Here is a 12,108-nt window from a genome sequence, read left to right as displayed (position 1 = left end):
TTATGAAGCCAGTATCACCCTAATACCGGAACCAGGAAAGAAACTAAAAAAGAACCAGAACTAAAAAAGAAAACTATAGACCAATATTCCTGATGAACACAGATGCAAAAATCCTCAACAAAATACTAGTGAACCAAATCCAATAGCATATCAAAAAGATAATCCACCATGATCAAATGGGTTTCATACCAGGGATGCAGGTACATACATTAAGTCAATAAATGTGATACACCACATAAACAGAATTAAAAACACATATCACATAATCATCTCAATAGACACAGAAAAAGCATTTAACAAAATCCAGTGTCCCTTTATGATTAAAATCCTCAGCAAAATTGGCACAGAAGGGACATATCTTAAGGTAATAAAAGCCATCTATGACAAACCCACAGCCAACATTATACTGAATGGGGAAAAGTGGAATGCATTCCCCATGAGAACTGGAACAAGAGACAAGGATGCCCACTTTCATCAGTTCTATTCTACATAGCACTAAATGTTCTAGCCAGAGCAATCAGACAGGTGAAAGAAATAAAGGGCATCCAAACTGGTAAAGAGGAAGCTAAACTGCCAGTTTGCTGATGATACCACTATACACCTAGAAAAGCCTAAAGACTCATCCAAAAAGCTCCTAGAACTCGTAAATTAATTCAGCAAAGGTTCAGAACATAAAATTCATGTACACAAATCAGCAGCTCTGCTATACACCAACTGCAACCATGCTGAAAATCAAATCAAGAACTCAGCTCCTTTCACAGTAGCTGAAAAAAAAAAAAACCAACTCAGGAATATACCTAACCAAGCGGATATGGTTACAAACAAATGATACAAACAAATGGAAACATATCCCATGCTCACAGATAGGTAGAATCAATATTGTGAAAATGACCATACTGCCGAAAGCAATTTACAAACTCATTGTGATTGCCATCATAATACCACCATCATTCTTCACAGAAGTAGAAAAAACAATCCTAAAATTCATATGGAACCAAAAAAGAACCTGCATAGCCAAAGCAAGAGTGAGCAAACAAACAAACAAATAAATCTGGAAGCATCACATTACCCAACCTCAAACTATACTATAAGGCTGCAGTCGCCAAAACAGCATTGCACTGGTATAAAAATAGGCACATAGACCAATGGAACAGAATAGAAAACCCAGAAATAAACCCAAATACTTACAGCCAACTGATCTTCCACAAAGCAAACAAATACATACAGTGGGGAAAGGATGCCCTATTCAACCAATGGTGCTGGGGTAATTGGAAAGCCCCATGTAGAGGAATGAAACTGGATCCTCATCTCTCACCCTATACAAAAAATCAACTCAAGACGGATCATAGACTTAAATCTAAAACCTGAAAACCATAACCATTCTACAAGATAACATCAGAAATACCCTTATAGACATTGGCTTAGGCAAAGACTTCATGACCAAGAACCCAAAAGCAAATGCAACAAATACAACGATAAACAGATGGGACTTAAATAAACTAAAATCCTTCTGCACAGCAAAAGAAACAATTGGCAGAGTTAAAAGACAACCCACAGACTGGGAGAAAATTTTCACAATCTATACATCCGACAAAGGACTAATATCCAGAATCCACAACAAACTTAAACAAATCAGCAAGAAAAAAACAAACAACCCTATCAAAAAGTAGGCTAAGAACATGAATAGACAATTCTCAAAAGAAGATATACAAATGGCTAATAAGCATATGGAAAAATGCTCAACATCATTAATTATCAGAGAAATGCAAATCAAAACCACAATCCAGTATCATCACCTCACTCTTGCAAGAATGGTCATAATCAAAAAATCAAAAAATAATAGATGTTGGCGGGGATGTAGTGAAAAGGGAACACTTTTATACTCTTGGTAGGAATGTAAACTAGTATAACCACTATGGAAAACAGTGTGGAGATTCCTTAAAGAACTAAAAGCAGATCTACTGTTTGATCCAGCAATTCTACTACTAGGTATCTGCCCAGAGGAAAAGAAGGCATTATATGGAAAAGATACTTGCACACGCATGTTTGTAGCAGCACAAATTGCAATGGCAAAAAGACAGAACCAACCCAATGCCCATCATTCAATGAGTGGATAAAGAGAATGTGGTATATATATACACCACGGAATACTACTCAGCCACAAAAAGAAACAAAATAATGGCATTTGCAACAACCTGGATTGAATTGGAGAGACTCATATTCTAAGTGAAGTACCTCAGGAATGGAAAACCAAACATCATACATTCTCATTCATGTAGGAGCTAAGCTGTAAGGACGCAAAGGCGTAAGAATGAGGCATTGGACTTTGGAGACTCCGGGGAAAGGGCGACAGGTGGCAAGAGATAAAAGACTACACATTGGGTATAGTGTAACACTGCTCAAATGATTGCTGCACCAAAATCTCAGAAATCACCACTAAAGATCTCATTCATGTAACCAGACACCACCTGTTCCCCAAAAACCTACTGAAATAAAAAAAATTTTTTTTTTTAAAAAAAAGAACATAAACCTTTGGTCTGCATTTAGAAGAGATAAAATATATTTGTGACTTAGTAATGATAGCAAATTAGAACTGTAAGCTCCAATAGTAAGTGGTTAAATCTTCCTCCTTCCTGTCCACACACTGCTTTGGAAAATATATGCTAAACATTTCCTAGAATTTAGAAGGTAAAAACAAACATAAAAGCCTTAAATTTCCAGCCAGGCACAGTGGCTCATGCCTATAATCCAAGCACTTTCATGAGGTCAGGAGATGGAGACCATCTTGGCCAACATGGTGAAACCCCTTCTCTACTAAAATGAAAAAAATTAGCCAGGTGTGGTGGCACATGCCTGTAACCCCAGCTGCTTGGGAGGCTGCAGCAGGGGAATCACTTGAACCCAGGAGGCAGAGGTTGAAGTGAGCTGAGATTGCACCACTGCACTCCAGCCTGGCAATAGAGCAAGACTCCATCTCAATAAATAAATAAATAAATAAATAAATAAATAAATAAATAAATAAATAAATAAATACAAACAAAAGTCTTTAATTTCCAAAGCTTTCCTTTCGTACTTTAACGTTATTCCCTGGCCAGGTGTGGTCGTCCACACCTGTAATTGCAGCATTTTGGGAGGCTGAGGCAGGCGAATCACCTGAGGTCGGGAGTTCAAGACCAGCCTGACCCACATGGAGAAACCCCATCTCTACTAAAAATACAAAATTAACCGGGCGTGGTGGCACATGCCTGTAATCCCAGCTACTCAGGAGGCTGAGACAGGAGAATCACTTGAACCTGGGAGGCAGAGGTTTTGGTGAGCCAAGATCATAATTGCACTCCAGCCTGGGCAATAAGAGCAAAATCAGTCTCAAAAAAAAAAAAAAAAAAAAAAAATATTCCTTTATGAAACTTTGGCTCCTTCTAAAGGAACTTTTACCTACCTGGCCTTCCAACAATATAATAATGGTAAAGAAAAAGTGAGTTAGTTATGCTATCTCCTTCTAATTGCTTTCTTGTTTTCATCTGTTTTTAAATTTGCATTTAATTGACTCATTTTATATATTTTAGTATTGTCAACTGCCATTTTACAAATACAGAAAAAATAAAAAATAATAATATGTTAAAACCTCATCAAACTGATGAAAATAAAGGTTAGAATTGTTTATATTTTATATTTCACTTACGATTCTAATCCTGCCTGTTCAGTTTCCAAAGGCTGAATTCGTTCCAAGACATGGGAATACTGGATATTGGCTTTCACCCAGGCAGCCAAAGGTGCAGCCGCAGTACTGGCACGCTTAGCATTCTGAAAAATCCATGAGAAGTGATTCAACATCCTTACTTAATTTCAGATGAAAGCAAAGTTCATTCTAACATACTTTATTTGGATATTTATTAACTTGACCCAAATAAAGAAGTTTTTGGCTTATAGCTAAAATAAAAATACAGTGAACTTCTATTTTGATTAAGAGAAATATACATGAACTCTATTTTCACTTAAAAATAAATTTTTGAACCACACAGAATCTTTAAAATAAAGATGTTTTATCAACATAATTTTCTATTAGTCTCATTTCTAATGAATACATGTGTCAGCCACAACAATGTTCGAGTATCTTTATTAGATAAGAGCAGCTTTAAAACCATTGTAATTGGTGCTAAAGAAGACATACATAACATTTTGATTAAGGGATCTAAAAAAATACCAGAATCATGACATCTAAATTGTTCACTGAAATTAGATACCACTGTCCTAACACAGATACCTGTTATCATCTGACAAATACACAAGAAAAAATAAAAGCACACCAGGACAGTTGAAAGTTAAAAAAAAAAAAAAAGTTGAGAACATTAACAGCAGATACAAAACTATTAAAACCACTCAATAAATCTCCCATGCTACCTAGATTCTAATTTACCTGATTCTGATGGTTAATGCTTCCCAAATGTAATACCTATAAGCTTATTTTTTATTTTTACTTTTAAGTGATCTAAACAATGGGCAATGACAAAACATCACATTTTAAACAGCAGAATACTATATGGTATGGAAAAACAAATTTATGATATAACTTAAAAATTACCTTTGGATCAAAAGATCCTTTATTTTTATAAAGAAGTTCTTCAACACTCTCTCTTATTTCCTTTGAAATATTTCGGGCATCAAAGGTTGCTATGTCTTCTCTTACACCTCTTTTTGCAAGGAAACTAAAATTAAAGCATATTTCCTTAAATGAGACTAAACAAAATTTGCTGTTTCTGAAAAAAAATCAGTTTAACAAAATGGTGAATGCAATACTTTTAATCCATTAGTTAACAAAAAATATGGTACTAAAACCTCTAAGCTTCTAATGTATTATCCTTATTTTTGTTTGTTTGTTTTGAGACAGAGTCTCACTCTGTCACCCAGGCTGGAGTGCCGTGGTACAATCTCAGCTCACTGCAACCTTCACCTCCTGGGTTCAAGCGATCCTCCCACCTCAGCCTCCTGAGTATCTGGGACCACAGGCATGTGCCACCACATCTGGCTAATTTTTTGTATTTTTATTAGAGATCGGGTTTCACCATGTTGCCCAGGCTGGTCTCAAACTCCTGGCCTAAAGTGCCTTGGCCTCCCAAAGTGCTGGGATTGCAGGTGTGCCCAGCCATATTATCGACTTTTTGTAGACAACAAAAACTCTACAGAGATGTACAACAGTCTTTCTAATGTTCTGTGAATAAACTAAGAAATGATATGAAAGAATCACAATCTTGTTCTACTCAAATCCTTATTTGTAAACTATTAGGTACTCATATGTTGTAGAATATGCAAGAAAATTTTCTGACTCCTTTTAAGGTAACTTAAAGTGCTCTCTCAACCTATGTCCTCCCCATCTCCAGATATAAAATGAACTCTTTACTATCAACCTAAATACTAACAAGGAACTTAATATCGGCACAAACCATAACACTACTATTATAACATGAAACCTGAGCCTGCTTGGTTTCATATTGTGTTAATACCTTATTCTCTTCTAGTTTACAGCTCCCTTTTATTATTTAAGGGTCTCCTTCTTTCTGTTTCTGTCTCTGTCTCTTTCCCTCTCTCAGTAGTACAAGACTCTTAAGGATAGTAACTGTATTTTCTTCATCAGTAAATCACAGTGAAATCACAGTCCTCTCTACCATGTATGGACCAAATATATTATTATATCTATTGAGAAATTTCTTAAAGATTCTAAGGTATTCTTTTTCTTCTGACACTTTCAACAACCACTTAGAGAAAGGAATATATAGATCCTGATATATGATTACACAGAATACCTTGAAATTTCAAGGCAAAATGAATACCCATGTATTTAGATGAAGTGCACTTTGAAAAACAATATAAGAAATATTTAAAACTATGAAAGAATGTGTCATTCATTGCTGAAATAATATTTTTCACAAATTGAAAAATTTACCTTTTCATGCTCACCCAAGATGTATCAAAGATACCCATCAACCTTAAAACTCCTTCAAGAATGTCTCTAATTACATCAGGTGGCATGCGTAGTGAGCGGATTTCTGAAAGTGATTCTGGCTTAATGTTTCCAACTGCTAGTTTAGCTTCATTGACTAAAGGCTAAAAGAGAAAAAGGCAATTTTTATTTTCAAATTATATATTTTTTAAATCACTAACTCTTGACAAACTATCTTTTATTGTCATTTATGCAAAATGACTATAGTTACTAATGTCCTCTCTCTTAAAATAACAAAATGCTTTAAATCATACAAGGAGTAAAAAACGTTCAAGTTGAGACAGTAAGACTTCTTGCCACCACAACTGCAATAATCTAATTTGGAAAATCTAACTTGTTTTGAGACAATTTGTCATCTTCAAGAGGCTCTTTATGTCTTAGGACTAGCTGACTAATTTAATCAACTGGAGAAAAAGAGCTTAACAGTAGTATATCTTAATTTATCTAACACATTTTTTTCCCTCTACAATCAAAACCATATGGCTCATGGAAAACAAAGATTCTTTTTAATTATCATCCATTAATTTACACTTTTTCTGGCAGGCTTTCCTTCTTGTTCTCTTTTACAAGTAATATTTTGGTTGAAAACCACATTTTATAATACTATGAGAAAACAACTTGAGTTACAAATAATGTTTAAATTCCTACATATGGCTGGTAAGCAAAAATGTAAATGGATCCTAGCACGTTTTTTAACTTACTTGTACTTCTTTTAATTCATCATCAATTTTATTTTTTCTTTCTTCAATTTTAACAACTTCTTCTGCTATTCTGTGCTTCAGTCTTTCAAGTTCTGTTTTTTGCTCACTTGCATCCTATAAGAATATTTAAGTGGCATTCCAATCAATTTTAATGCATGATATTTAAAAGCATGAAATCTAAAATATAATATTTCAAAATAATATTTTCTATTAAATGTTTACCCAATATTAGTTTTGAATCTATGACAAGAGAGTTTCCAAAATGCCTGGGAAACCAATTATATATTTTACTCCATATTTTCTATCAGAAAGGTTTCAGTGCTTTAATTTTTCCTACTTAGCAAGCAATAAATGCTTTTTACATAAAATTTAAACAAGATAGAAATACATAATTTTCTTTTTTTAATTTTTATTTTTATTTATTTTGAGACAGAGTCTCGCTCTTGTCTTCCAGGCTGGAGTGCAACGACATGTCTCAGCTCACTGCAACCTCCACCTCCTGGGTTCAAGCGATTCTCCTACCTCAGACTCCCAAGTAGCTGGGATTACAGATGCCCACCACCATGCCCAGCTAATTTTTGTATTTTTAGTAGAGATGGGGTTTCGCCATGTTGGCCAGGCTGATGTCAAACTCCTGACCTTGTGATCCACCTGCTTTGGCCTCCCAAAGTGCTGGGATTACAGGCGTGAGCCACCACACCCAGCAGAAATGCATAACTTTCAAAGTATGATTTTAATTTGTATTTCCTTGATTATTGATGAGGTTGAACATCTTTGTATATATTTGTCATTGTGAGTTTTTTTCTTTTTTTTTTTTCTTCTTTTTGAGACAGGGTCTCACTACATTGATTACGCTCCCAGACTCAAGGGGTCCCCCGCACTTCAGCATCCCAAGTAGCTGACATTAAAGGCATGTATTGCCATGCCCAGATCTCAAAATGCATAGTTTCTTAAATAATCATAATAAAATGTATTGAACACTTAAACAGCCCAGGCACAGCTCATGGATTCCTTCTTTTATTAACCTCCTGTTCCAGTTGGAAGGTATTTCTATTCTGAGTTTGTATAGCATTTAATTTGCACTTTCTTCATGCCATAAACCTAGAATTGCAAGCCTTAGAAGTTACACAATTTGGTATTTAAGCTATCTCTTCAGACAGTACTTTCTACAAAGTAACAAATAGAAATATCTGCTATTTATAATTAAGCAAAATTATTAACTTATGAGATGCATAGTTATTCTCCTGGGTCTCTGCTGGATAATAAAATTAGCTACAGTCTTAGAAATATTGCTTCTAAGAACAGCACAGAGAAAAAAGTAGCACATAGTCAATGTGTATTACTAATGTCACTAGCCAGAGAGTACACAAAGCACACATAATGCCGAATATTTTCCTTTATAAATACATGGTAATTAACAGTGTTATCCTTTATGTAGTGTTTGCTTTTTCACATTTCAAATAACTCTTTTAAGGTCAAAATAATTGCCAGTTTTTTTAACGATAAAAATGGCTGACTTCATTAAGTAAATATTTATATTAATTTTGTTCCAAAATACCTTGAGAAAAAAATTATGCTAAAGTTTTACAGTATAAACATTCTTATATGTACATTTTCTGATGTATTACTTACCAGGTCAGGTACTCACTAATTTGATTTCTATCATAGATTGGCTGTTTCTATACTTTCTTACAAAGGAATCATATAGTATACAGTCTTTCGTGTCTGGCTGTTTTCACTTAAGTGTAACGTTTCTAAGATTTATCAAGTTTTGATTTCTCTTAGCTAAAAATCTGAAAGTAGGACTGCTGGATGACGTACTAAGATATGTTCAACTTTATGAGACTGTGCCAAACTTTTGAAAAGTAACTGTAGTATTTTTCATTTCCTCCAGCAATTACAGAGAGTTCCAGATGCTCCACCCCGCCTTGCCACACTAGACTGAGGTGTTTTCAGTCTTTTTATTTCACCCATTCTAGTGGATATGTAGAAGCATATCACTGGGACTTTAGCTTACATTTACTCGATGATAATGGAATTAACACCTTTTCATGTGTTTACTGGTCTTTTATAGATCTTCTTTCAAATATGGTCTGCTCTAATCTTACCTTCATTGTTAAACCGGAGTTTTGTTTTACTATTATTGAGTTGTAGTACTTTTAAAAAATTCTGAATAGAAGTTCTTTATCAAATACATGTTTTGTAAATATTTTCTCCCAGTCTGTGACTTGCCTTTTCATTTCAGAACTTATTTCAAAGAGCAGAAGTTTTCATTTTGATGAAATCCAACTTATCAATTTTCTTTTTCTATTTTGATATCACATCTAACAAGTCTTCACCTCACCTAAGGTCATAAAGATGTTCTCCTGTGTTTTCTTCTAAGTTTTATAATTTAATGTTCTAATCTTAGATCCATCATCCATACTGTGTAAATTTTTGTGTAAGTTAAAAGGGAAAGGTTCTGGGCTTTTTCTCTCTCTACCTGGAAATCTAAATATCCAGCACCATTTTTTAAAAAGACTATCTTTCCCCATTTAATTGGCATTTTGTGTAAAATCAACTGATCACATTCCAATGATCTCTATGCCTAATATTACACTAATATCACACTGCCTTATGAATCCTGAAAAGTGAGTCTTGAAATCCTAAGTCCCACAACTTTGTTATTTTTAAGATTGTTCATGCCATTTATTTTTTAATTGAGATATATATATTAGTCTGAATAGTAAAGTTAATTTTCATAAAAGAGGCATTAGACTAGTCCCTATTTGACAAGGTAACAGTCACCAACATGAAGATGGAGAAACATGTTTGAGGCATAGTCAGGAAAGTAAAACTGACAGAATTTAATGACTCATTACATTAATGGATAAGGTAACAAAAATCTCAGTATAATGTGATTTTTAAGTTCTGTCTTAAATAATTAGTGTATATTATAGTACCATAACCTGAGGAAAGAAATACAGGAAAGAAAACTCGTAAGTTCAGTTTTGAACCTGTTTCAAATTGTAATGCCCAAGAGACTTCCAAAAAGACATGTTTAACAGATAAAATTGAATTTTTGTTTGTTTGTTTGTTTGAGAGTCTTGCTCTGTTACCCAGGCTGGAGAGCAGTGGCATGATTTCAGCTCACTGAAACCTCTGCCTCTTAAACTCAAGCAATCCTCCTACCTCAGCCTCCTCAGTAGCTGGGACTACAGGCACATGCTACCACATTTGGCTAACTTTTAATTTTTTTGTAGAGATAAGGTCTCACTTTATTGCCCAGGCTGGTCTCAAACTCATAGGCTCAAGCGATCTTCCCACTCGGCCTCCCAAAGAGCTAGGATTACAGGCATGAGCAACCATGCCCTGCCAGTAATTGAGTAAGTCTGAAGCTAATAAAAGGAGTTAGGATAAAGAATAAAAAAGATGAATTTGAAAACAGTTACATGTAGTTGGTAGTAAGAGCAATGAAATGAACAAGAGCATCCTGAAAGAGCATGCAGACATAAAATACTGGGGCAAGGAAGGAACTCAGAGAAATCTCCTTTGAAAGGGTTCAACAAAACAAAGGCAACAGCTCAAAAAATATATACTCAAAACACAAAACATCATGAAAGTACTGAAAGAATAAAAACATTTCATAAATCTTGAGAAAATTAAAAGCAAGGAAAACTCTCAAAGCCTGAAGGAGAGAATTCTAAGAAAAATTAAAGGAAATACCAACCTAACTGGGAGAGTATAAGAAATAAAATCAGTTACAGACAGATCCATGCCAATTTAAAATATAAAAAGAGTCTACATAAGTTGCATATGGTCAATTGAATGCACTGAGTAATCATTCTAAACAATGTGGGAAAATACCAGCCCTTCCACAAAAGCTTAAGTACATAACATCAGTCTGACTCAGTATGAATAAACAACGTTTTTGAAATCCACCTAAGTGAAAATGTTATTTTTCACTGACAGTCATTCATAAATCTCTCCCTATTGTTTTCATTTTTGTGATCACTCCAAACATTACCTGCATTGACACTGTGATCATTTGAAGGGCAGCATCTGCTTCATCTTGCTTGGTTTTAAGTAATACACTTTGTTCTCCAGCTTTTCTGTTCAGTTCATCCACAAGAGCTTTAGCTTCATTTAGTTTAGATACACCAGCCTACATCAATAAAATATTGATTGGTAACATTTAAAAAAAAGAATTTTACATACACACAGTAAATAAAGCCCTATAGAAAAGAATCAAGCAAACATGTTAAGTGTGTATATATAAAACAGTAGCAAGTAGACTTAGATTTTTTCTTATTGCTAATTATAACTATTTCATATGATACTCATTAAGATGTAGTAGGAGGGCGGAGCAAGATGGCCAAATAGGAACAGCTCCAGTCTCCAACTCCCAGCGCAAGCGACACAGAAGACCAGTGATTTCTGCATTTTCAACTGAGGTACTGGGTTCATCTCACTAGGGAGTACCGGACAATCGGTGCTGGTCAGCTGCTGCAGCCCGACCAGCGAGAGCTGAAGCAGGGCGAGGCATCGCCTCACCTGGGAAGCGCAAGGGGGAAGGGAATCCCTTTTCCTAGCCAGGGGAACTGAGACACATAACACCTGGAAAATCGGATAACTCCCACCCCAATACTGCGCTTTAAGCAAACAGGCACACCAGGAGATTATATCCCACATCTGGCCGGGAGGGTCCCAAGCCCACGGAGCCTCCCTCATTGCTAGCACAGCAGTCTGAGATCTAACAGCAAGGCAGAAGCAAGGCTGGGGGAGGGGCGCCCGCCATTGCTGAGGCTTAAGTAGGTAAACAAAGCCCTGGGAAGATCGAACTGGGTGGAGCTCACAGCAGCTCAAGGAAGCCTGCCTGTCTCTGTAGACTCCACCTCTGGGGACAGGGCACAGCTAAACAACAACAACAACAACAAAAGCAGCAGAAACCTCTGCAGATGCAAATGACTCTGTCTGACAGCTTTGAAGAGAGCAGTGGATCTCCCAACACGGAGGCTGAGATCTGAGAAGGGACAGACTGCCTGCTCAAGTGGGTCCCTGACCCCTGAGTAGCCTAACTGGGAGACATCCCCCACTAGGGGCAGACTGACACCTCACACCTCACACGGTGGAGTACACCCCTGAGAGGAAGCTTCCAAAGTAAGAATCAGACAGGTACACTCCTTGTTCAGCAATATTCTATCTTCTGCAGCCTCTGCTGCTGATACCCAGGCAAACAGGGTCTGGAGTGGACGTCAAGCAATCTCCAACAGACCTACAGCTGAGGTTCCTGACTGTTAGAAGGAAAACTATCAAACAGGAAGGACACCTACACCAAAACCCCATCAGTACGTCACCATCATCAAAGACCAGAGGCAGATAAAACCACAAGGATGGGGAAAAAGCAGGACAGAAAAGCTGGAAATTCAA

At 36.0% G+C, this 12,108-nt stretch overlaps 1 protein-coding gene across 2 annotated transcripts in view; it reads right to left on the bottom strand.

The window, feature by feature from the left end:
- Positions 1-12,108, bottom strand: part of DYNC2H1 (dynein cytoplasmic 2 heavy chain 1) — a 352,433-nt gene that overhangs the window by 235,737 nt on the left and 104,588 nt on the right. For both annotated transcript variants that reach the window (XM_023208014.3, XM_023208015.3), the window contains exons 55-59: positions 10,706-10,843; positions 6,700-6,813; positions 5,942-6,102; positions 4,583-4,706; positions 3,683-3,804 (exon numbers count right to left, since the gene is read on the bottom strand). In XM_023208014.3, the coding sequence (XP_023063782.2) occupies positions 3,683-3,804; positions 4,583-4,706; positions 5,942-6,102; positions 6,700-6,813; positions 10,706-10,843 (659 nt within the window). The remainder of the gene's footprint in view (positions 1-3,682; positions 3,805-4,582; positions 4,707-5,941; positions 6,103-6,699; positions 6,814-10,705; positions 10,844-12,108) is intronic.

The sequence above is a fragment of the Piliocolobus tephrosceles genome, chromosome 13 (genome assembly GCF_002776525.5).
Source record: "Piliocolobus tephrosceles isolate RC106 chromosome 13, ASM277652v3, whole genome shotgun sequence".
Taxonomy (NCBI): domain Eukaryota; kingdom Metazoa; phylum Chordata; class Mammalia; order Primates; family Cercopithecidae; genus Piliocolobus; species Piliocolobus tephrosceles.
The sequence above is the reverse complement of the archived record's forward strand: the minus strand, read 5'-3'. Positions and strand labels throughout refer to the sequence as shown.